Source organism: Equus quagga, chromosome 17, assembly GCF_021613505.1.
Source record: "Equus quagga isolate Etosha38 chromosome 17, UCLA_HA_Equagga_1.0, whole genome shotgun sequence".
Lineage (NCBI taxonomy): Eukaryota > Metazoa > Chordata > Mammalia > Perissodactyla > Equidae > Equus > Equus quagga.
Genome location: NC_060283.1, coordinates 39270950 through 39293420, shown reverse-complemented (window position 1 = coordinate 39293420; position 22471 = coordinate 39270950). Strand labels below are relative to the sequence as shown.

Sequence of the window (22471 nt, the reverse complement as noted above, 5' to 3'; positions counted from 1 at the left end):
TGTATCGCCAGTGGAAACAAGAATACTCGAAATGAGATTGCAAACAGGTACAAACCTGGTTAATGTCCTAGACGGTGATGAAAACTTAACCATGGGTGTCATTGTTTCTACTAGACAAAAATCATTTGCAACTCTTCAATCTTTTTTTTTCTTTTTTTTTTGAGGAAGATTGGCCCTGAGCTAACATCTGCTGCCACTCCTCCTCTTTTTGCTGAGGATGACTGGCCCTGAGCTAACATCCATGCCCACCTTCCTCTACTTTCTATGTGGGATGCCTACCACAGCATGGCGTGCCAAGCAGTGCCATGTCCACACCCGGGATCTGAACCAGTGAACCCCGGGCTGCCGAAGCAGAACGTGCGAACTTAACTGCTGTGCCACCGGGCTGGCCCCCAACTCTTCCATTTTTTAACATCGAACTTTACAGTGTCTGAGTCCTAATCAATATTAAATAATAAGTCAAGTCACCTCCCCTGGAGTGTCAGATCACCCATAGGTGGGGTCACGTGACTTTGAGAGGGTACCCACTGAGCAGACGGGATGGGGAATGTGTTCTCTTCCAGGCCCACATCGCAAACCGCGCACCCAGAGCGCGAGCCGTCTTTGGTTGTTAGGAAGTGGACCAGGGCAGCCGGGTGCCGGTGGCCCGTGTTGTCTGCTCCTCCAGGGCAGAGCCGAGGAGAGCATTTTCTCAGACTCTCGATCAAGAAGCTCTGGGCTGTCTTGGGGAGTTCACTCCAGGGAGGTGAATGGAGGCAGTCCCTTTAAAAGGAAAACTGTGAGTCTGATGAAAATATTCATGGTTTGGACATAAGTGGCACCTCTGGGGGTGGCAGGATGTGAAGTGACTGCTTTTCTAGTCGACACTGCCATCAGCATTCTCGACTCAGCTTGGAGGCCATGAACTTGAGGCTCTTTCCCCATCGACCCCATTTCTCCAGGCTCATCTCACACACACCTGCGCCTCCCTTTTCTCCTGCTCAGAGAGACACCCCCCACCCCCAACCTGGGCAGCTGGATCTGCTTTTCTCTCTGCTGGCAATGCTGTAACGCTGTGCTGTCTGATGGGTCTGCCGCTGGCCACACGTGGCTCTTACGCACTTGAAATGTGGCTGGTGTGACTGAGGAAGGAAATTCCTTATTTTCTTAACTTAACTTAAATTTGAATGTAAAAACTGATACTGAATTCAGTTACTGGAAAACTTTTAAGGATATTTGGAACAATCTGAGTATGTAAATCTACTTTTCTGACTGTACATTTTATGAAATCTAAATCCAGATCAAATATTTCCAGTTAAAATTTAGCATGCGGATTGAGAGGGCCTGTAGGGGTAAAATACTCAACACGTTTCAAAGATAATGTAAAAAAAAGAAGAATGCAAAATATCCCATTACTAATTTTTATGTTGATTATTGACTGCATGATGAAATGATAATGTTTTGGATGTCCTTGGGGAAATAAAATACATTGTTAAAATGAATTTTACCCAATTCTATTTACTTTTTTAGTGGGGTCCCTGGAAAATTTTAAATAACATGTGTGGCTTGTATCATATTTCTGTTGGACAGACTTTCTCTAACTCCCTTCTGCATCCGCACAGGCTTTGGGACTAGAAAGGTCTGAACTCTGGTTCACGCTGTACCGCTTACTAGCTGTGTGATCTGGGTAAGTGACTTAATCTCTCTGGGCCTCAGTTGTTCCTTTTGAAAATCTGTAAAATGGGTGTGGTAAGGACGTCCTTGAAATGCTTACGTGGCATAACCACTGAGCACGTACAAGTGTTCAGCCAGGTTAGTTCCTATTCTCTCTCTGGCCGTGTCCTTAACCATCTTTCAAGATGCACCTAAAGTATCATCTTCTTTGGAGGACCACCAGAAGGATCTGGTTCTTTGCTTTTACCTCTCTTGTAAACTTTGACACATTGCTTGCTGTAAAATGACATCATTACGATATTATGGGTTCCTCACGGGCAGAGACTCCCACTTTCTTTGTGTGGGAGTAGGTGTTTTCAACTTTCAATTTATGGAAAATTTCAAACATACACAAAAGTTTAGAGAGTAATATAAAGTACCAGCCACCCAGCTCTCATGAGTATAGTATTTCAATCATTGTTTTCCTCTTGCCTAGCAAGGTACTCGACACATAATGTTGATAGTGTTTGGGGTAGATGGCAAACAACCACATATTCTTTGCCTCTCCTCCCGTCAAGCAGCAGAGTCAGTTTCTCCATCTGTTTTTATCTGCGCTGGCCCTGTGAGCTGCTTGGACCAATGGACTGTGGTAGAAGTGACAGTGTGGGTTCTGAGTCCAGTCTCAAGAGGCCTGGTGGCTTCTGCTCTTGCTCTCGGGGAGCCCAGCTGCCACGTGAACAAGCCCGAGCTAGCCTGCTGGAGGATGCGAGGCCACGTGGAGTAGAAACAAGCGTCCCAGCTGAGGCCCCACTTGGACCAGAGAGCTCACTAGCCACCAGAGAGGCCAGAGAGGCTGTCCTTGACCTTCCAACCCCAGATGAGTCACCAGCTGACCGCAGAGGTCAGAAAAAGTGGCCCAGACATAGGAGCCACCCAATCAACCCCCAGAATCAGGAGAAATAATGAATATTGTTGCTTTGTCTCCATGGCTTAAGGGTGGTTTAACATGTGGCAGAGGCTGCCTGATACAGAGGTTGATGAGTGCTTTTGACTGAGTCAGTGAAGCCCCTGGAGCTAAAGCAGCGGCTGCCACCTCCAGCACACTCAGGGTAGCACGTTCTCTGTCCTGTGACATCTGTCTGATTACAGCTACTGAACCCCCGGGGGCTATGGAACTCCTGCACACACCACAACCCCAGAACGCTGCCCGCCCAGCCCTCTGGGCAAGTCACCAGGAGAGGGGTCTGCAGCTCTGACATTCCCCATTGTAGAAGTTTCTGAACTTTATTCTGCTCAACAAACATACTTTGTGCAGATAAAATGTGCTGGGAACTGGTGGTTTAAAGATTACAGAATCCTGCTGCCAAGCTCTTCCCAAGGTATTCATGTCACGTATTCTCAGGGCAGCAGAAACTCTGGCCATTGTGGCATCAGTGACAGAACAAGATGGAACCTCACCACTCAGGCAACTCGTGTTCCCAGTTATCCCCCAACGAGCAGGGCTCCCAGCCTCCCTCCCGGGTTGCATGGTGGGAGCAGGGTGTATATTGAGTCCTAGCACAAGACATCTCCTTTAAACAGAAACCAGTCTTATTGTATAATTTGGGTCAACACTTTCTGCTGAAGTATCCACGTCATCATATTGGGGGAATTTGAGTTCTTTAGATAACGGCTTCAAAATGTTCCACCTTATTGGGTCTGCCCGTGATAATTTTCAATGCCTCTTATTCTCCCTTCATTTAACGAGGGCCTTTCAGCCCTGATGACTCCAACAGGATGCTGAGGAACGGCTGTGACAGCTGTCCCTGGTACTGACCTGCCAGCTGCCCGCTGTTTGGTCTGGGTCTGGTTCTGTGTCTGATGGTTCGATTGAAGATGGAGTTTCTCTGAATTGGGGCATAGTGACGGGGTTCTTTGTCTTGGATCTCCTGGTCAGCGTGGGGCGTCTTCTCTTCTTCTGAGAGTAGCTCAGGTCTCTTCTTGGTCGGTTCATCATCATTTTCCCAGGAACCACTCACCGATGATTTCTTCTGGGGCTTTTCCCAATCTTCAGGTTCCTTGGTCTCCATGGAAATAAATCTGATCGTTCCTCAGCAGAATGACCGGAGATCAATAACCTCTCCCAGCTTCACCGGGTTTGAGCGCTTTAGAATAGAAAGAGAACAATTTTCAGTCAGGGTCATCAGGCTAACTATTCCATTCAGAGCACGGAATTCCACTCCCATCCAGATTTGATGAAATTTGGAATAATCTCAGCATCCTGTTGACTGCGTCTTTGTCAGTGAAAATTACAGTTTAACCACCGCAATTTGGAGGCATTCATGTATCGTCTCGTAATTGAGGTTTGTTTATTCTATTCATAGGATGCACTTTGGGGGAAAATGTTTAAAGTGGCTTGTATAACTAATTTTCAAGTTAAACATTTTCGGAATAATTCAAGAGATGAGGAGGAGCAGAAACAGCGAGGGGAACTCGGGGAACCAGAGCGAGGGAAGGGAAGATGCACGGACACGACAAGGGAGAGTCACAGGAAAACGAGTGACAGGAAAGCCTGTGAGTGAGTGACGGGTTCCGCACTGGGAAATTAGAGATGGGAAAACTTGAACTCCACAAGGACAAACCTCTTGCCACCTGCTGATGGCCAACTCTCTGATAGGACCATGTCGTATGGCAGCTGTGGGAACAACAAGCCAGTCCCCGTCCCATCCCACAGCTGCCCTGCTAACTGGAGCAACAGCTTGGTTACCTCCTTCTGAGGGGACTGTGGAAGATAGCATCAGAACCAGGACACTTTTCATAGGAAAAAGGGGTAAATAGGAATGCACCAGGGCTGTCCAGGCAAACCCCATTTCCCTCTCATCATAGGCCTCCTGTCAGGGGAGAGTCTGTCAGAGGGGTGAGGCACCATGTGGGTCCTTTGAGTGGGTCATAGGCTGGTAGGACAGCAGGTTAGATGGAGAAGCCAAGCTAAGAATTCTTTGTGGCTTCCCACCCATTTGAGGATTCAGAACCTGGAGTCCATGGACTTCAGGGGCTTTAGGGGCTACATAAATCATATGCAGAGGTGTGTATGTGCATATACATTTTTCTTGATTACAGGTGCAGAACTTCCACCATGTTCTCAAGGGGGTCAGAGACTCAGGAAAGCTTGAGAACCACCTCTTCTATCTCTGTTTTCTTCTGTAAAATGGAGAGAATGGGGGGCTACACTTGAGGGCACCCCCATTTCTCACTGCACCCCTCTGCTTACAGCCAGATGTCCTGGTTACTCCAAGCCCCTCCCTTTGGAGGCCCTCATGGGTGAGTTCCCAAACCCCTTTTCTTCCCCCACCCCAGTCCAAACACACACTGGTGATTTCAGGTCAGGTGATCTTAGAATATTCACGAAGGGTGTGGGTTTCCCCTGCCCCAGGCAGAGAATACCCTTGTTTTTCTAAGGCAGGAATGAGGACTTTCTGGGTAGGGGAGATTTTGGGACCCTTCTGGTTCCTGGAACCAGCTACCTAATGACACAGATGCAGACAGTTCGCCCTGGGGTACTGCCTGCTTTCCTACCTGCCTGCAGGTCTGGTGACATTCGATCAATGCCCCTGCCCATGAGTAATCAGCCAAGCAGAACTGAGCACTGAGACAAGAGCCTACCTTGGGGCAGCTTGGCCAGGTGCAAGGGTGCTGCCCGGGCTTGTGGGGGTCTGGGGAGCTCCTTCACTGCCATGCTCAGCTGTGGGACCCCAGCACACCACTTGCAACCCCAGCATCTGTGTTCTGATCCTTACAAGCCAGGGTGTGTGCACCATGTCATCAGAGAGGTCTTTTGCCTTGGAGACAAATGCTGCTGTTTCAGGTCTCTGGAAAGGAGAGTGCAGAGGCTAAGAGGTCACATTTAGGTGCTGGACATCCCTCCCAGGTACTCCTTATTATAATAAGCGACATTTATTATAAACGTGGCAAGGAACCCACAGCTCGCGGGCAGTGTGGGTGATTTCCATTCACAGCAAGTTTAACCTGAGTCAACAAGGGGATGTGGTTACAATGAAAACTACACTGTGCTGGGGCCACACCCTAGAACGAGAGAGTGAGAGGTTTCCATCCCCTCCAGGTGAGTGGGGGACCCCCTGCCCTGAGCTCTTCGGGAAAGCCGCCCATCCAAATAGTGGCTGGAGGGATGGGCAGAGAAGCCCCAGGAGGGATGAGGTCCAGGGTGTCACATCTGCTCCCTGGGGCCTGGGGCAGAGAAGGGGTGGAATTAGGACCACAGGAGAGGGCAGACTTCAGCTTTGGATTTCAGAGCCATCCAAACATGGAACGACTGCTTTGGGGAGAGTGAATTCCCCGTCACTGGAGGTGTCCAGATGGAGGCTGTTGGGATTTTAGGATTCAGTGACTCTGACCTACCGCCCTAACCTCTCCTTCCATCTCCTTTCTCTTGCTCCCTATTCTCAGCCTCCTGTTCTCAGCTGAGGGTTGAGAGGGGGAAGCAAGTGGGCAGAGGTCCCACTGGGCGGTGAGTAATGCAGGAGTTAACTGTGTGTTGGGGCTCGTCTGTGGAGGTCTCTGAACCCGGTCAGGGAGTTCCTATGCATCCTTGATGACCAGGAGCCAGGAGGTGGCAGGATCTCAGAAGCTCTGGGCAGGCTGAACTGGGGGACCAAGGACAGAGGGCAGGTATCACTCAGGTATCACCCAGCTGTGGCAGGTGAGTGCTGAGACCAGGGGCGCCCGGGTGGGGAAGAAGTGCGAGAGGAAAGACAGAATCAGTGACTCATGGTGGCTTTGGAAGGGGTGGAGAGGGGGCAGTCCCAGCGGCCGGGTGTGGACCAGGGTAGCTGAGCAGGCCAGTGCCACTCACTGCCCGTCAGGGAAGCAGGAGTGAGGCCAGCTCGAGGTTAGAGCATGCTGGATCGGGGATGTGCCGTTGGGGAACCGCCCAGGAGGAGAGTCTGCATGGGGAATCCTTGACCAGAGCTGCCTGACTGTCAGGGACAGGGCGTCGCCTGCTCTGACCACCGGGCGTCTCCAGGGCCTCCCTGTCGTGGCGTTGAACACAGGCTGTTTTGTGACATTTTGGGTTATTACATCACCATTATTATTTTAGGCTGCATTTTTTAAAAATTGGGGTATAATTTTCATACAGTAGAATTTGTCCTTGTTAGTGTACAGTTCTGGGAGTTTTGACAAACACATAGAGTTCATGTAAGCACTACAACTGAGATGCAGGACATTCCATCACCCCGAAAGTTCCCTCCTGCACCCCCAGCCCCTGGTGCCACTCTGCTGTATTCGTTCCTCTGGCTTGTCTTTTCCTGACTGTCCTGTAGATGGAACGACCTGATGGTAGCCCTTGGCATCTGGCTTGCTTCGGTTCGCGGGACGCGTTTGCCATCCAGCCCTGTTGTATCACCGCTAACCACCAATGTTTGTGCGGTGTTAGGAACCACGGAAGCCTGCACCATGTATTGTGATGGGCACTTGGCTGGGAGTCGGGGGACCTGGGTTCAAATCTCTGTTTCCTGCTGCCTATAATCACTTGCTTACACCGGGCAGGTCAGGGCCTCAGTTTCTCGTCCAGGAAATTAGCTGGCTCTCAAATTCCATGATGTAGGGAGGCTCAGAGAGCCCACAGAGGGCATGACAAGAGCCCTGGGGATTGCTCTCAAACCATCCTTGTCATTCTCTTTAGTGAGGGGCGTCTGAAACCCTGAGAAAGTGGATTCCATCTTTAAGACCACACACACATACACACACGAAGAATTTGTCAAACGGTCTAAAAAAAATCTCTAATTCTGCCTCAATTATTGCCTATTTCAGGCAAATATGTTCTCCATCTGAAATATTTTTATAATCGCTCCAATTCTTCTATATCCATTAACTGCTGGAAAGTCTGACAGCTCTCTTGCCCCAACTCCACCCCCCCCCCCCATCTTCTAATGTTTTTCTTAAACTCCTCATGTCTTTCTGTTCCAGGTGGCTTCAGGGTGGAAGTGCATGGGAGTAGCTGTGTGATTGGAAGGGGAAAGGCTTATGGGGAAGCTGCATTTGCACAGCGTTCATTCATTCATTCACTCAGTCACTCAGCAAGCATTGCTGGCATGTTGTCCACGTCTGGCACCTGCTGGCCTGGCCACACCACCACTCCTTAAACTTTTGATGTTTACAACCATGAAAAAATGGATGAATTGGCTGCCTGAGGTCGATGTGATAATCACCCCCATTTTACAGACGAAGAAGCTGCAAGTCAGAGAGCTCTGATAACTTGCCCAGTGTCATAGCCCTGGTAAATGGTACGGCGAGGGCCACACCATGTCTGTCTCACTTTTTTTGGGGGGGGAACCTGAGACCCAAGTGATGTGGTCAAAACCTGCTGTTGAAAGATTGGCTGCAGGCTGGCCTGGATGAATCAGAGACAGGAGCAGGGGTTCTAGTCTGCTCTCAGTGCAAGCTATGTGGCTTCAGACACATGAGCCAAGAGTGACTGTTAAACCTCCGGGCGTTGGGCTGAGGGCCAGGGTGCCTCCCTGCATGAGTCAGTGGCCTGGGAGGTCAGGACACGGGAGAAAGTGGTGGGGAGTCAAGGGAGAAGATGGTCATAAGCCCAGCTCTGGCAACCCAAACCAGCTGCTGGGGGTGAGAGGACAATGGCATGGTGGGCATGGGGTTGGGGGCTGTGTGTCCCCTGGACCAGGGCTTCTCAGACATCTGTCCATGTGCCAGTCACCACGGAGCTCTTGTTAAGATGCAGATTCTGCTCAGGAGGTGCAGGATGGGGCCTGAGATGCCCATGCGACAAGTCCTTGGACCAGCCTTGAGCAAGGTCCTGGGGGGTGCAGGACCTCAGCAGGCCCTCAGCAGGTGTGGGAATGGGTGCACTAGGGAGCTCCGGGTGCTGCCCCTCACTCTGGACAGTTCTGGGCCGTGTTGCTGCAGGTCAGAGGCAGACAGAAGTCCTGATGGGGAGCAGGGCTGGGGCAGGTAGGAGGAGGGGATGTCAGGAGAGGGGGCAAAGAGGGCTAAAGCAGGGGCTGTCCCTCCACTGTCCCATTCTGCCCCTTACAAGGGAATGAAGTGGGGGGAGGGAGAGATGGTGGAAAATAAGAGACATGGAGGAAGGATCCTCCGCAGGGCCTGAGGGCATGCACAAACAAGGCTGAGGGAGCTGAGCGCTGCTCTGAAGCAGGCCCCTCTGGGGGCCGGGATGGCCCAGGAAGACAGATCCGGCCTTCGGGCTGTTCATAGGGGCCACGGGGGGATCAGAGAGTACAAGGCAAGGAGGCAAGTTATGAACAAGGAGGGCAGTTGGGGGTGGGGGTGCTGGGGTGAGCAGCAGATCACGGAAGCCTTGGATGGGGGTGCTTTACTCCCTGGCTGATGAGGACACCCCAGAGGGCTGCCGAGGTCAGTGCCTGGAGCTGGGCCCTGGGCTCAGGCCCGGGCTCAGCAGAGCACCGGTTATACAGGGCAGGCCGTGCCGCTCCTGGCAGGGACACTTGGGGAGGATTCTCAACAGGACCATGCTGAAGGCCCCGCCTTTGTCTTCAGGGAGGGGGCCCAGGGCTCTGGTAACTGGGCTGTGCTAGCTGTCTCGGGGGTGCGGGGGCGCGGGGAATGTGGCCTGAAGGAGGTAGGAGAATGAAGCCACCTTAGCTGTGGCCGTGACAAGGGGAAGGGCTCGAATGTGCTGCCACAGGGCAGGCTGTTCTCCACGGGAAGATGGGACCGCCCCCCGCAAGAGGGAGGCAGGGCCGACTCATCCCAGGTTTCCTGCATCATTTCCACTTTCACTCCTGGTCCCAGAGTTGGTCCCTTCCACTCCTCCCAGGTAAAGGGCTGGACTGAGGGGAGGGGCTGGAATGACTGAGGGGAGGGGCTAGAATGACTGAGGGGTGGGGCTGGAATGACTGAGGGGAGGGGCTGGAATAAGGGGGCAGAGGGGTAGAATAACTGGCCATGGGGAGGACAGCCATAACTGAGGGGGAAGGAGGGAGGGAGTTGGGGTAGGTAGGGGCCTCTGAGAGGAGGCTTGAGCAGACCCTGAAGGAAGCCAGAGAGCCAGCTCCAGGCATGATGGAAGGTAAATTCCCACACCGGATTTGTCGGCTTGTTTTGGCTCAACAGGGAGAAAAGTAGAGACGATCCCTGGTTTTCCTTCAAGGCTGTGGTGCAGTGACACACTGGGAAGGAAGCAGCGGGCAGAGTCTGGGGGAGCAGCTGGGCCTGAGAGCAGAGAGAGATGGTGCATCTGGCAGGAAGCTGGACTTGAAAATGGTCCGTTGTGACAGGGTCCAGACGAACCAGAACTTGAGCTGGAAGCTTTAATACTAATTACAGTAACCACTCACTGAGAACCAACTTAACAATCACGGTTTCTAATCCAAACAAGATCTCTTTAGAGGTGAACAATGGAACAGGGTGAAATAAGGAACATTCTCAGGGCCAGGTGGCTGCTGAGTTCCTGCCGGGCTCTCGACTCTGGAGCCACTCTCTTCCCGCCACGCCACCATCAGTGATGCATCCTGGCAGCCTGGGCCATGCACACAAAAGACGGGAAGTGGGTTGGACACGGTGACAAAATTCATGCACAAGACTAGGTAGACCATGACAGACCAAGTGTGAACGCACCGCTTTCCTGATGCTGTGGCAGAAATGGGTGACACCAGTTCTGAACCAGGGCACAGACGGTGGTGCAGAGAGGTTGAACACGTTTCTTGGTTACAGGAGGGTGTTTGAATCCCAGAGTGGAGGGACATGTATCGACGTCTATCTATTTACGTGTGTAGTCTACAACATGAAGAAAGCCGGTGAGGGAAGAAGAAAGCCAAAGGCTCAAAGAACAAACTAGATGTTCCTGTTGGCAAATGGTTGGTGACAAGCATATGTCAGAGGAGGGATTACAAGCGGAGCATGAATCTCAGAAGACAAAGCATGACTGAGCCGGGGCAGTGGGTGATGGAGGAGGTCATCTGAGAGGACCCCGGGCGAAGAAGCCTGCAGGCGATGGCAGAGAAACTTCAGATGATGGAACTTTAGAACAAAACAAACAATTTAACTTTATTTTTTATTTATTTTCTTGGTGAGGAAGATTGGCCCTAAGCTAACATCCATGCCAATCTTCCTCTGTTGTTTTCCATGTGGGATGCCTCCACAGCATGGCTTGATGAGCCGTATGTAGGTCCACACCTGGGATCTGAACCTGCAAACTCCAGGCCGCCAAAGCAGAGCACTCAAACTTAATCACTACACCACTAGGCCAGCCCCAATCTTTAACTTCAGGTTTACAGAAACGTTGCAGATGATGGAATTTTTAAAGCTGCTCTTCAAGGAACCGAGGGCTCTGAGCACAAGAATAAGTAATCATTTGGAGGTCCTCACCATTTCTGCCCATAGTAGGTGCTTGGTGTAAGCAGGCAACAAGAAATGAGGAAATGAAAGACTGGCGGAGTAGACAGGGAGGGCTGGGAAGATGCTCAGATCCTCTGGCCACATCCCCCTTGCTGGAGGGGCGGGAGCTTGCCCGGGTCATGGAGCTTAAACAGCCAGGAATAGAACCCTCCCCTCCCCATGGCTGGGGGTCTGATCCACATACTCCTTCCCACTCTCTTTCTGGCACATGTGGAGAGTCTGGAAATTCGTCCTTTATCGTCAGAAGAACAGAGCAAACTCTTGGGTGAGATGCCTGCTCCCAGCTTCCCCCTAAGATCACAGCGCAGATGCTACAACAGAAAGACAGCCACCACTGCCCCGGAAGCTAAAATTAAGAACAGAGTTTATGCCAGGACCAGCAGGCTCTTCCACCAAATGTGCTAATTAGCATTAGGAAGCATCTCTGATGACTGACTTGTGCTTTCAAGTTCTGGAAAATCTATGTACATAGTTTATAAATGAAAAGGCAAAATTGGAGGGGTGGCCTGGTGGTATAGTGGTTAAGTTTGCGTGCTCTGCTTTGGTGGTCTGGGGTTGGCAGGCTCGGATCCCAGGTGCAGACCGCACCGCTCGTCAAGCCACGCTGTGGTAGCATCCCACATAAAATAGAAGATGGGCACAGATGTTAGCTCAGTGACAATCTTACTCATCAAAAAAAGAGAGCAAAATTAGAAGGGAAATATGTAAAGGAGAAATCATAAAACAAGGTGTGGAAGCGTCATCGGATGTCGAGCAGGATTTTTCCCGTCATTTTGGAATTATCACTCAGGACAAACACGGCTTAGTTCTGTTCAAATTTCTGCTGCAGCCTGAGTCAGCCAGCACCCTGGAGGGATTTCTGAAGGAGGCGTGCCCCCTCCCTGTACTCCGCCTTGATAAAACAAGAGGAGGAAGAGGGGAGGAGCTTGGCTTTTTTGGGTACCATATTCCATACAGAGGAAAGTGGTTCCAAGGGAGCCTTGGAAAAGCCCCGGGTTCCTGCAAGAAGGGGAGGGTCCTAGCAGGGAGTTCCTGAGCTTCCTTGGAGCCCAGAGGTTAGCAAGCAGTAGGGGTGGGAGGGCTGCTGAGGGAGCCACTAGGCCCAGCAATGGGATGCCCAAGCTGGAGAAAGGGTTGGGAGCATGCATGTACCTCTGGGTCCAGAGGGAGATGTGGTGGCCTCTCTGAGAGGGATGGGAAGGCGAAGAGATGCAGATGTACACAAGCCCAAGACAGCCTCCAACAAACCCATCAGCTGAGGTGTCAGAGCCAGGCTGGACCAGAGGGATGCCTCCTATCATGGGCACGCAGCCAGCCGTGGAAGGAGACCTCGGCTTGCCAATCCCTGCCGCCTCCTCACCCCTGGGGCCAGATCATCCCCCACCCCCCAGATAATCTAGCCTGTGTTAGAGGGAGGGGAGAGGAACTTTGAATAGCATGAGGTTGAACTTTGGAAACTGAACGTGGCTGAAATGGGCAAAGGATATGAACGGAGAGTTCACAGAAAAGGAAATACAAATCACTCTTAAAAAACCTGTGAAAGATGTTCAACTTCATGTCTCATAAGAGAAAAGGAAACCCAAACCACAGTGAGATCCCTTTGTCACCTGTAATTGGCAAAAAATCACAAGTTTGAAAAGTGGTTGGTAAAGCTGAGGGACAACAGGCAACGCCCATCATTGTTGGTGGGATTTTCTGTTGATTTCCCCCACGTTGGGGCAGTTTGGCAACGTTTATCAAGTGCCAGCCACCCCACCTGCAGGATTTGGCCCATGGATCTGCTTGCACACATGGGGTGTGGTCTGTGTGCAGGTGACCCACTGCAGCACTGTCTGGGAGCAAACTGTTGAAGACACTACAATGTCTCCGTCAGGAGCTGCTCACACCAAGTAGGAAATTCTACTTTTCCATCAATGGAAGAAGATGCAGTTGTAAAAGCAAGAAAGAGGCAGCTCCATATACTGATCCAGAAAGGATCTTAGGATATCTCAAAAAACACAAAAACAAGAGCAGAAGAGTATGTATGATGTTTCCGTCAGTGTACAAGGGTGCAAGGGGGAAATATATTCAGATGTGTTTGGATGTGCTTAAAAGCTTCTGAGAGGAGTTCTCAGAAATGGGTATCAATGGTTGCATATATCTTTTTTTATTAGAAGAGGGGGACTGGGCAGATAGAGAATAGGGATGGAAGGGAAGACGACCTAAGACTACATCTCTTTTAATATTTTAAAAAATTTGTAAAAAGCTATGTCAATGTATTAACCTATTGAAAAATTAAATAGATAAATCTTTCGAGAAAAAAATGAAAAGGACAGAATCTTAAATATAGAAATGAATCACTTCTAAAAACTGAAGGAGACAGGGAAGTTATGGGATCTGACCAAGAATCCCCCAGGAGCCTTGCCACGGAGCAGGGCAGTGCATTTGGACAGAGGCAAGCTGGTAGCCAGGATGGGGAAAAATAAAGCTGTTTTATGTTTATACCTTCAAAACTCGAGATTTCCCAAAAAATCGGATACGGGATAAGAATGCACTGTTAAATGAGATGTTTTAATTCCCTAATTAAAATGTTCTCAGAGTGAGTTAAATAAAACGGAGGCAATTTCGTAATCAGTAGGCAGTCTTAGTACAATATAACACATCAGTGGGGTAGTGACAAAATTAAATACCAATCTCCAGGAAAGACCTTTAAAAGTGAGACTAGAAGGAAAATTCATCACAATAAAGAGCACTGTGCACATCCAAAATACAGTGAGGTTGGAAAATCAGAGCAGAATACTGCACTCATCACTAGTGACATGTTTCTTGGGGTCTGAGACATAAATATTATCAGATAGGAAGATGAAATAATCATCATTTGCAGCTGATATGATCTACATGCCTAGAGAACCAAAAAGAACCAACTGAAACTATTGGAATTACAAAGAATTCAGCCCAAGGCCAGAATAGGATAGATTCAACAATAACAAGAAAGTATAGGGAGTCCAATCATAGTAGTAACAAAACCAGAAAACACAGGGTAACTGCATTAATAAATACAAGCAACCTATGTAAAGGAAAAGCTTGAGAGATGAAAGGAGACTTGGACGTTTAGAGAATCATGGGCTTTTCTTGGATGGGAAAATGGAAAATTTAAAATATGCCAATTCTCACCAAGATGATATATAGTTTTGGTGCCATTCCAATGAAAAAAATTCTAATTAAAAAAACCACTTTGGAATGTTTTGATAAAATGATAATGAAGTTCATCTTCAGGATAGACAGGCAAGGTTAGCTCAAATTTTTTGAGAAATGTAGGTAGTAAACAGAGTCTACTTCCTCTAAGTATCATAAGATGCTGCAGTAATTAAAGGAATGTGGTACTGGCACAGGGTAGTCAATCAATGAAACAGAATGGCTAGCCCAGAAATGAATTTTTATCTACAAGATGTTATTTTATAGAAGAGGCATCACAAGCATAAAAAATGGAGGGATTAAAAAACCAGGCAAAAACATCACAAGGAAAGAAATCATAGACTAGTATCTCTTAATTAAGTAATAATTAATGTAATTAACTAATAATTAATGTAGATGGAAAAGACCTCAATGAAATACTTGCAAACTGATATATAAAAAGGATTATACACCATGACCAAGTAGAATTTATTCCAGGAATGCAAGGTTGGTTTAACATGCAAAAATCAACTAATATTATGCACCATACCAATAAAATAAACGACAAAAACTACATTATCATCTCAATGGACATTTGACTTCAAACAGCATTTGACAGAATTCAACACTTCTTTATAATAAAAATAGTCAACAAACCAGGTATGGAAGAAAACTTCCTCAATTTGATAAAGGGCATCTATGAAAATGCCACTGCTAATATTGTAATTAATTGCGAAAGACTGGACGTTTTCCTATAAGATTGGGAAGAAGATAAGGATGCCCACTCTCACCACTACAATTTGACATTGTAATGGAGGTTCTAGCCAGGGCAATTAATCCAGAAAAAGAAATAGGAGATATTCAGATTGGAAAGGAAGGAGTAAAACTGTCTTTATTCACAGATGACATGATTTTGTATTTAGAAAATCCTGAGGAATCTCCTAAAAAAAAACTGTTAGAAATAAACAAGTTCAGCAAGGTTTCAGGATACAAGATCAATATACAAAAACCTATTGTATTTTTATACAGTAAGAATGAACATATCAGAAATGAAATTAAGAAAATAATTCTATTTACAGTATCATCAAAAAAATTAGGAATATAAATTTAACAAAAAAGCACAAAATTTATATTCTGAAAACTACAAAATACTATTTAAAGAAACTAAAGAAGACCTAAATAGATGGAAAGACATTCCATTTTCATGGATCGGAAGAATTAATATTAAGATGGTATTACTCCCCAAATTGATCTCCGCATTTGACACAACCCAAATCCAAATCCTAGCTTGCTTTTTTGCAGGAATTAATAAACCAATCATCATATTCACATGGAAATTCAAGAGACCGATGCCAAAACAATCTCGAAAAAGAAGGGTAAAGTTGGGCTCACACTTCCTGATTTTAAGGCTTACTATATAGCAAGAGTAATCAAGACAGTGTGGTACTGACACAAGGATAGACATATAGGTCACTGGAATAGAATTGAGAATCCATAAGTAAACCAGTAAATCTGTGGTCAATTAATTTTTGACGCGGGTGCCAAGACCATTCAATGGGAAAAGAAGAGTCTTTTCAACAAACGGTGTTGGGACAGCTAAGTATCCACATGCAAAAGGATGCATTTGGATCTCTACCTCACACCATATACAAAAATTAACTCAAAATGGATCAAAGACCTAAATATAAGAGCGAAAACTATAAAACTATTAGCAGAAAACATAGGTGTAAATCTTCTTGACATTGGATTAGGCAATGGTCTCTTACATGTGACACCAAAAGCACAAGCAACAAAAGGAAAAAAGAATTGGACACGACCAAAATTACAAATTTTTGTGCATCAAGGAATATCATCAAGAAATTGAAAAAACAGCTCACAAAATAGAAGAAAACTTTTGCAAATCATGTATCTGATAAGGATCTTATATCTAGACTATATAAAGAACTCATACAACTCAAGAATAAAAAGATAACCCAATAAAAATATGGCAAAGGATCTGAATAGACGTTTTTCCAAAGAAGTTATACAAATGGCCAATAAGCACATGAAAACTTGCTCAACATCATCAGTCATCAGGGAAATGCAAATCGGAACCACAGTGTGATATTACTTCATCTCCACTAGGATGGCTATAATCAAAAAGGCAGATAATTACGAATCTTGGTGAGGATGTAGAGAAATTGGAATCCTATACACTACTGATGGGAATGTAAAATGGTGCAGGCATTTTGGAAAATAATCTGGCAGTTCCTCAAAAGATTAAACGTAGGATTACCAAAGGACCCAGCCATTCCATTCCTAAGTATATTCCCAAGAGAAATGCAAACACATGTCCTCACAAAAAGCTGTATATGAATATTCACAGCAGCATTATTTATAACAGGAAAAAAGTGGAAGCAACCCAGATGCCTATCAACTGATGAATGGATAAATAAAATATGGTATATTCTCACAATGGAATATTATTCAGCCATGAAAAGAAATTAAGTATCAATACGTGCTACAACGTGAATGAAACTTGAAAACATTTTGCTAAGTGAAAGAAGCCAGTCACAAAGGACCACATATTGTCTGATTTCATTTACATGAACTATCCAGTACAGGCAAATCCACAGAGACAGAAAGTAGATTAGTGGTTGCCTAGGGCTGGAAGGGTTGTTGGGAGTGGGGAGTGGGTGACTGCTAATGGGGATGGGATTTCTTTGGGGGAGATGATGAAAATATTCTAAAATTGATTGTGATGATGGTTGCATGATTCTGTGAACATACTCAACTCATTGAATTGTGTACTTTAAAAGGGTGAATTGTGTAGATGTGAATCATATCTCAATAAAATTGTTATTAAAAAGGGAGGGTTTCAATAAAAATTTGCAATGTTGGTTAGCAGTTTGGGAAAAATATCAGTTTAGACCCTCAAAATAAACTCCAAAGATGTTAAAGCTTTAACTGTTTTCTTCAAAGAGTGGACCATTCTGAGAAGGAATTAAACGGTTTCCAAATCTTGCCGTACACCCTGGAAAAGCAGTATAGGTGTTGAGATCTTTGGTTGAGTGGTTGCATGAGCTGGGCACATGGCTTCCCCTTGGGGCCTCTTGTCCTCAACTTTCATGTTGGGAGGACAAGTGTTACCCAAGTCCTGGGACGAATTCAAGGATGCCTGGTGCTGGCTCTCAACGTGGGGTAGCTGTTTTCTTTATGCGTTATCATGCAAAATATAATACATGTTTATACTTATAGCTCACTTATCCAACACAGCAGATAAATTTAAGAAAGGACAAAAGAAAGAAAAATATAGAAGAAAGGGGACATAAAATTTAGTGGGGGATAAAGCTAAAAATTCCTGTTGCAAAGACTCTTGCCCTGAGCCTCCTAGCAGTCAAGGTGAAAAGAGGAAACACAGCAGTGCCTCATTCTACTGCAGTCAGGGATAAAGATCAACCAATTGCTCAGGAGAAATCGTGTTAGCACTAAGGCCAGCTAAGAGATTTCTATCAAGGACTTTTATGGCAGAGGGTGCTGCCATGCAGTGATTTTCAAACTTTTAAGAGCTAGTTAAATATATAGTTTCCTGGGCGCCATGTCCAGATTGTGGACTGAGTAAGGCTGAAGTGGATCCCAGGTACATGCATTTTAGAGAGTGTCCTCCATTATCCATGGACCCCGGGCTGTTGGTTCCAGTGGGGTGGTCTCTCTCCTGGACCTACAAAGCTCGCACACCCACATGCAAACAGGTTTCTTAAGACTCTTGCTTTGTGCCTCGGTCAGTGTGGGCTTCACACAAAAACACAACCAGCCAGAAACCATTCTTCAGGGTGACACGGTGCAGGCTTCCGTCTGATCGTGGGTGGGGGATTCTAGAGGAGTTTTGGAAGGAGACGGAGACTCTCCATCTTCCCCTCGGTGGAGTGTTTGGTAAATATTCGGTGGGATCATCTTCAGATCCTGCTCCTGGATAAGCATATAGGGGTGGCTTGTCTGTGTTGCCTGTAAACTACTGAGTCAGAGTCGACTAGGGGTTTGTGGGGAGTTGACACCCTTCAGGGAAATGAGGGGATGGTATTTCTCCAGGAGAGTCAAGATTATCCTCATAAAGCACATTGCTCGAATCTACTCTAGCCCACCAGCAGATACGAGATGGAGCCACAGAGCTCCGTTCTATGGTGTCAAGGTCTTGACACGTCCAGCCTGGAAAATTCCTTGGCAGGTGGTGCAAGATTCTTCTTTTGGCCTCCATCCCACCCCCGACATCAGAGTGAAACATTCACAGAATGTCTTGCCTTGCTCAACATTGCTTCCTGGTATCCCCTCCAAGGTAAACTCTTTGTGAAATATCCACCCAGGTAATTGAATGAGGCAGCTCGTTCTCTGCAAAGATTATCTATAAACCAGGAAAAAGGTGGGAGCAGCAGCATTTACCCAAAGTGGCGGCGTTAGTATTAGATATATGGACCCACAGCTCTTCTTTCTGGTTTTAATTCGCCAGCTTGTCCTATTGTCTCTTGAGGCCACTTTCAGGTTGAATTCATAAAACCTTATTGGCCAAGGATAAAAGAATGCCCAACTTTTACACTTTGGAGTAAGGGGACAGACCCCGGGGTCGTTCCCGAGGGATTTCAACCAATCACTAGGCCATACAATGAAGAGGAGGCCACGCTTCTGTTTTACCCTTTCATATAGTTAAATTCTTTTTTTAAAAAATTTAAGTATAGCAGAATACAGACAGTGCTCATATGTAAGTGTACAGATCGCTGACTGTGTACACACTTGCGTACCCAACACCCAGACCCAGGAGAACATCACCACCACCACTTCAGAAAGTCTGTATGCCCCTTCTCTTCCTCTGCCCCCAAGGATAACCTCTGACCTCTGACCTCTAACAGCATGGTTTAGCGTTGCCTCTCTGGGTACTTTATGTAAATGGAATCGTTCAGTGTTCTCTTTTGTGTCTGACTTCCTCCCGGGGCATTTGGCTGGGGAGATGCATCCACGTGGCCGTGGCTTCAGAATCATCTGGGCAGTTCAAACACAGATCACCCGCCTCCCCCAGAGCTTCTGATTCAGGAGGTTGGGGCGGGGCCCGGGGGTCTGTATTTCTCAGAAGTTCTCAGTTGCTGCCGTGGCTGGTCTAGGGACCACCTCCTTTAATCTGGCACGTCTCTTTTCCTCTGAAAAAGGAGCCTGGGCTTGTCATTATTATAGATTCCAGAAATCACTGAGGGGCAACTGACCCACAGGCATGGCAGAGGGATGGGCCGAGTGGAGGCCGGAGCTGGCGTTCCCAGGGCCAGGGCAGAAGACCAGGCCGTGTCCTGAGCTGACGCTGGCCTCTGTTGTTAGTCATCAGCCGGGCCAGAGAGAGGGTTTCATTTCTCTGCTGTCCTGTTCCTGACAGGGACAGCTGCGATTTCAATTCTTCGGGCCTCTAGGCTCCTTCAGGAGTGGGCAGGACACAGTGAAGATTTCTGGATGTAAACTGGTCACATCCTGGCCAGAAGGCCCCCAGCGTCCTGCTGCACACAGCACCTGTCGGCTGCTTCCCTCCTCCAGCCATGACACAGTCACCCACCTGACACCAGGCCATCCCCAGCCCTCAGAGGGGGTTTAGGCGAGGGCCTCACTTTCCTCTTCTTCTCTCCAATGTCTGTCCTCCTCGGGGCTTCAGTCGCATGTGAGCGAGGCTCCCGGCGCCCTGCTTCACCCTGCATCCCTGCTAATGCATCCTGTCCACTCCTTCCAGTCTCATCCTCTCTACTCCCATCACTCCCTCTTGAGGGATCTCATCTGCTTTCGGGGCTTTCACTGTCTGTTCTTCCCAGATGCAGCCATATCTTGTGGCCTGAGTCTCTGCCTGGAGGCAGGGTGCGGCCACCCACAGGGGGACCCACAGGCTGCGAGTCCTCACCTGCCTCTGGGAGGGGCTGCCCTAATGGGACAGGGGGAGGCTCCTGGTCACCTGAAGCCGCCCTCCCCCTTGGTCTCTGGAGAGGACATGGGCCACAGGGCAGGTCAGCTGAAAGTGCTGAGGACAGCGGTGATGGGCAGTAAGGCTGTGACTGAGACAGACTCCACCCAGAGAGGAACTGCCCTGTGCCGCAGACATTGTGTTCTCGCTTCCCAGAGGGAATCAGCAGTTGTCTTGTTTCAGGCACTTGCCTTTGAACTCATCTGATCCTCACACAGCCCTGTGTGGGGTGGGAGGACTGGGATTAGTCACATTTGGAGATGAGGAATCTGAAGCTCAGAGGGGCTCCATCACTTGCACAAGATCACACAGCTGAGGTAGTGGCTGAGGCAGGATTCGAACCCAAGTCCTGCAGGTCCCAGAGCCCTGCAGTGCCCCTGGGAGGAAAGGAGTGGCCGCAGTGACACAGGGGAGGGTGGAGAGAATGCCTGCTGAGGCAGAGTGTGTGCTTAGGGAGCAAGGCTGCCCTTATCACAGAGCAAATGTCAGGGACAGAGTGCACAGCAGGGGACAAAGCCAGACGCCAGGATGGATGTCCCTGCTCTCTCTGGGGGCTGAGTCATCAGGCTCCCAGTGACTCCCATCACACGGGCTGCTCTCTGTTCAGCAAACCTGTCCCTCCACACTGTGTGGGGGCTTCTTCACAGGGGGCCTGGGCCGTTGAGGAGCAGGGGCTCCAGCCAGGTGCAGGGGGTCCTCCTCGACGTGGCGATGGCCCACAGTTCTCACCTGAGAATGACAGCTCTTCCCAGGCTTCTCAGTGAGTGGTGGGTGGGTGGCCTCCTACTCACTCGCTTCTTGTTCAGCCCAGCACATGTTGGGTGGTCTTCTCCCTTCCTCTGATGTCTAAGTCAGGCTGACGCCGCAGTACCGCTGGAGCGGGAGGTGAGAGAAGGTGAACCCTTCCAGCACGTCCTGGTAGGGCTCTGGGGATGGGTTTCTTGGGTCCGAAACACTCCCTCCATCGTCAGCCTCCTGTCTGTAGGGTGACGGCACCTACCCAGCCCTCAGCTTGGGGTTGAACTGGCAGTCCTTGGGGGGTCCCATTTCCTCACACGCTCAGGGCCCCAGAAAACAGGTGGGAAGGAATTTCCTAACATTCCCCATCACCCCAAACATGAGCGCACCCCTCCTCTGGCTTCTCTTTCCTTCTGGAAACGTCTCTTGTGTGTGCAGAGATCGCGCAGGGATTAAGGGAGACGACGGTGCCTGGCACCTCATCAACACGCCTTAACGATACTCCATAACGATGTTCCCAGGCTGCTCATTTCCCTCTTTGCAACTAAATGCATGATCCGCTTATTTAAATTGTTTTTACTTTTTGGTGTAAAAAGAATCCAAGAATGTAAAATGTATATAACATTCAATAGGAAAAGCAGGTATAGAGTTGGAAAAAAGTGAATCGAGGGTCCATCGGAGCCTCGGCTTTGTCCCAGTGAAATCTATGCCTTGTCTCCGGGGACTGGCTAGTGGCAGCTCCTGAGAGTCTTGTCCCCTCTGGGCACATTGGTGACAGCAGCCACTCTCAGCTGGGGGTTGGGGGAGGCGACGGCTTAACCTAGTTTCTCCAAGTGAAGTGGGAGCCAGCAGCTGCAGTGTTTTCCTGTCATTAAGAGAACTTTTACCTAATTTTCGGAAGCTGACCCTCTTTTAGGGTTTTCCTGCCATCAGACAGGCTCTGAGCAAGAGGAAGCAGTGAGCTGGGGACAAGGACCACTCCTTCTGGGGTGAGCCGCCTCAGCCAGCCACCACCCTTGGCAAGCTCCCACCCCTCTGTGGGCCAAGGTCTGCTGGACTCGGCCAGAGGGCGGCCGGCCGGGGCTGCCAGCTCCCAGTCACATTGCAAAACAGACTCTGCATGAAAGGGGGCAGTGTCGTTCCCATAGCCAGACAGGAAGATTTCTGTGTAGGAAGCTGCACATTCCACACTGGGTCTTTGTGGGGTTCTGGCTGTGGGCCATTGGCATGCTGGAGTTGCTGTGAACCCATCTATGAACCCATATCCTAGAGGATTTATAAAAAGGTCTGCTAAAAATGACAAGACCAGTGTTGCTGTCTTGGTGAGCTTGGGCTTCCTTAGGAAAACACCGCATGCTGGGTGGCTTGCACAACAGACCCTTCTTTTCTCGCAGTTCTGGAGGCTGAAGTCTGAGATGAGGGCGTAGTATGGTCGGGTTTTGGGGAGAACCCTCTTCCTGGCCTTCTTGATGTGTCCTCCTGTGGCCTTTCCTGGGTGTGTGCACCAGGAGAGAGAGAGAGAAGTCTCTCTTCGTTATCTTATGAAACATTCCGTTCCTGACGACTGGCAGAGGAATGAAGGAGAGTTGC

The 22471-nt window shown here is 48.5% G+C and overlaps 1 protein-coding gene across 2 annotated transcripts in view; it reads right to left on the bottom strand.

The window, feature by feature from the left end:
- The window catches only part of NGEF (neuronal guanine nucleotide exchange factor), a 105014-nt gene that overhangs the window by 72367 nt on the left and 10176 nt on the right, over window positions 1-22471 (bottom strand). Inside the window, exons 2-3 of one of the 2 annotated variants that reach the window (XM_046644989.1) lie at window positions 5275-5480; window positions 3449-3776 (exon numbers count right to left, since the gene is read on the bottom strand). In XM_046644989.1, coding sequence (XP_046500945.1) covers window positions 3449-3701 — 253 coding nt within the window. In that variant the 5' untranslated portion in view covers window positions 3702-3776; window positions 5275-5480. The remainder of the gene's footprint in view (window positions 1-3448; window positions 3777-5274; window positions 5481-22471) is intronic. The other variant, XM_046644988.1, reaches the window with a different exon arrangement.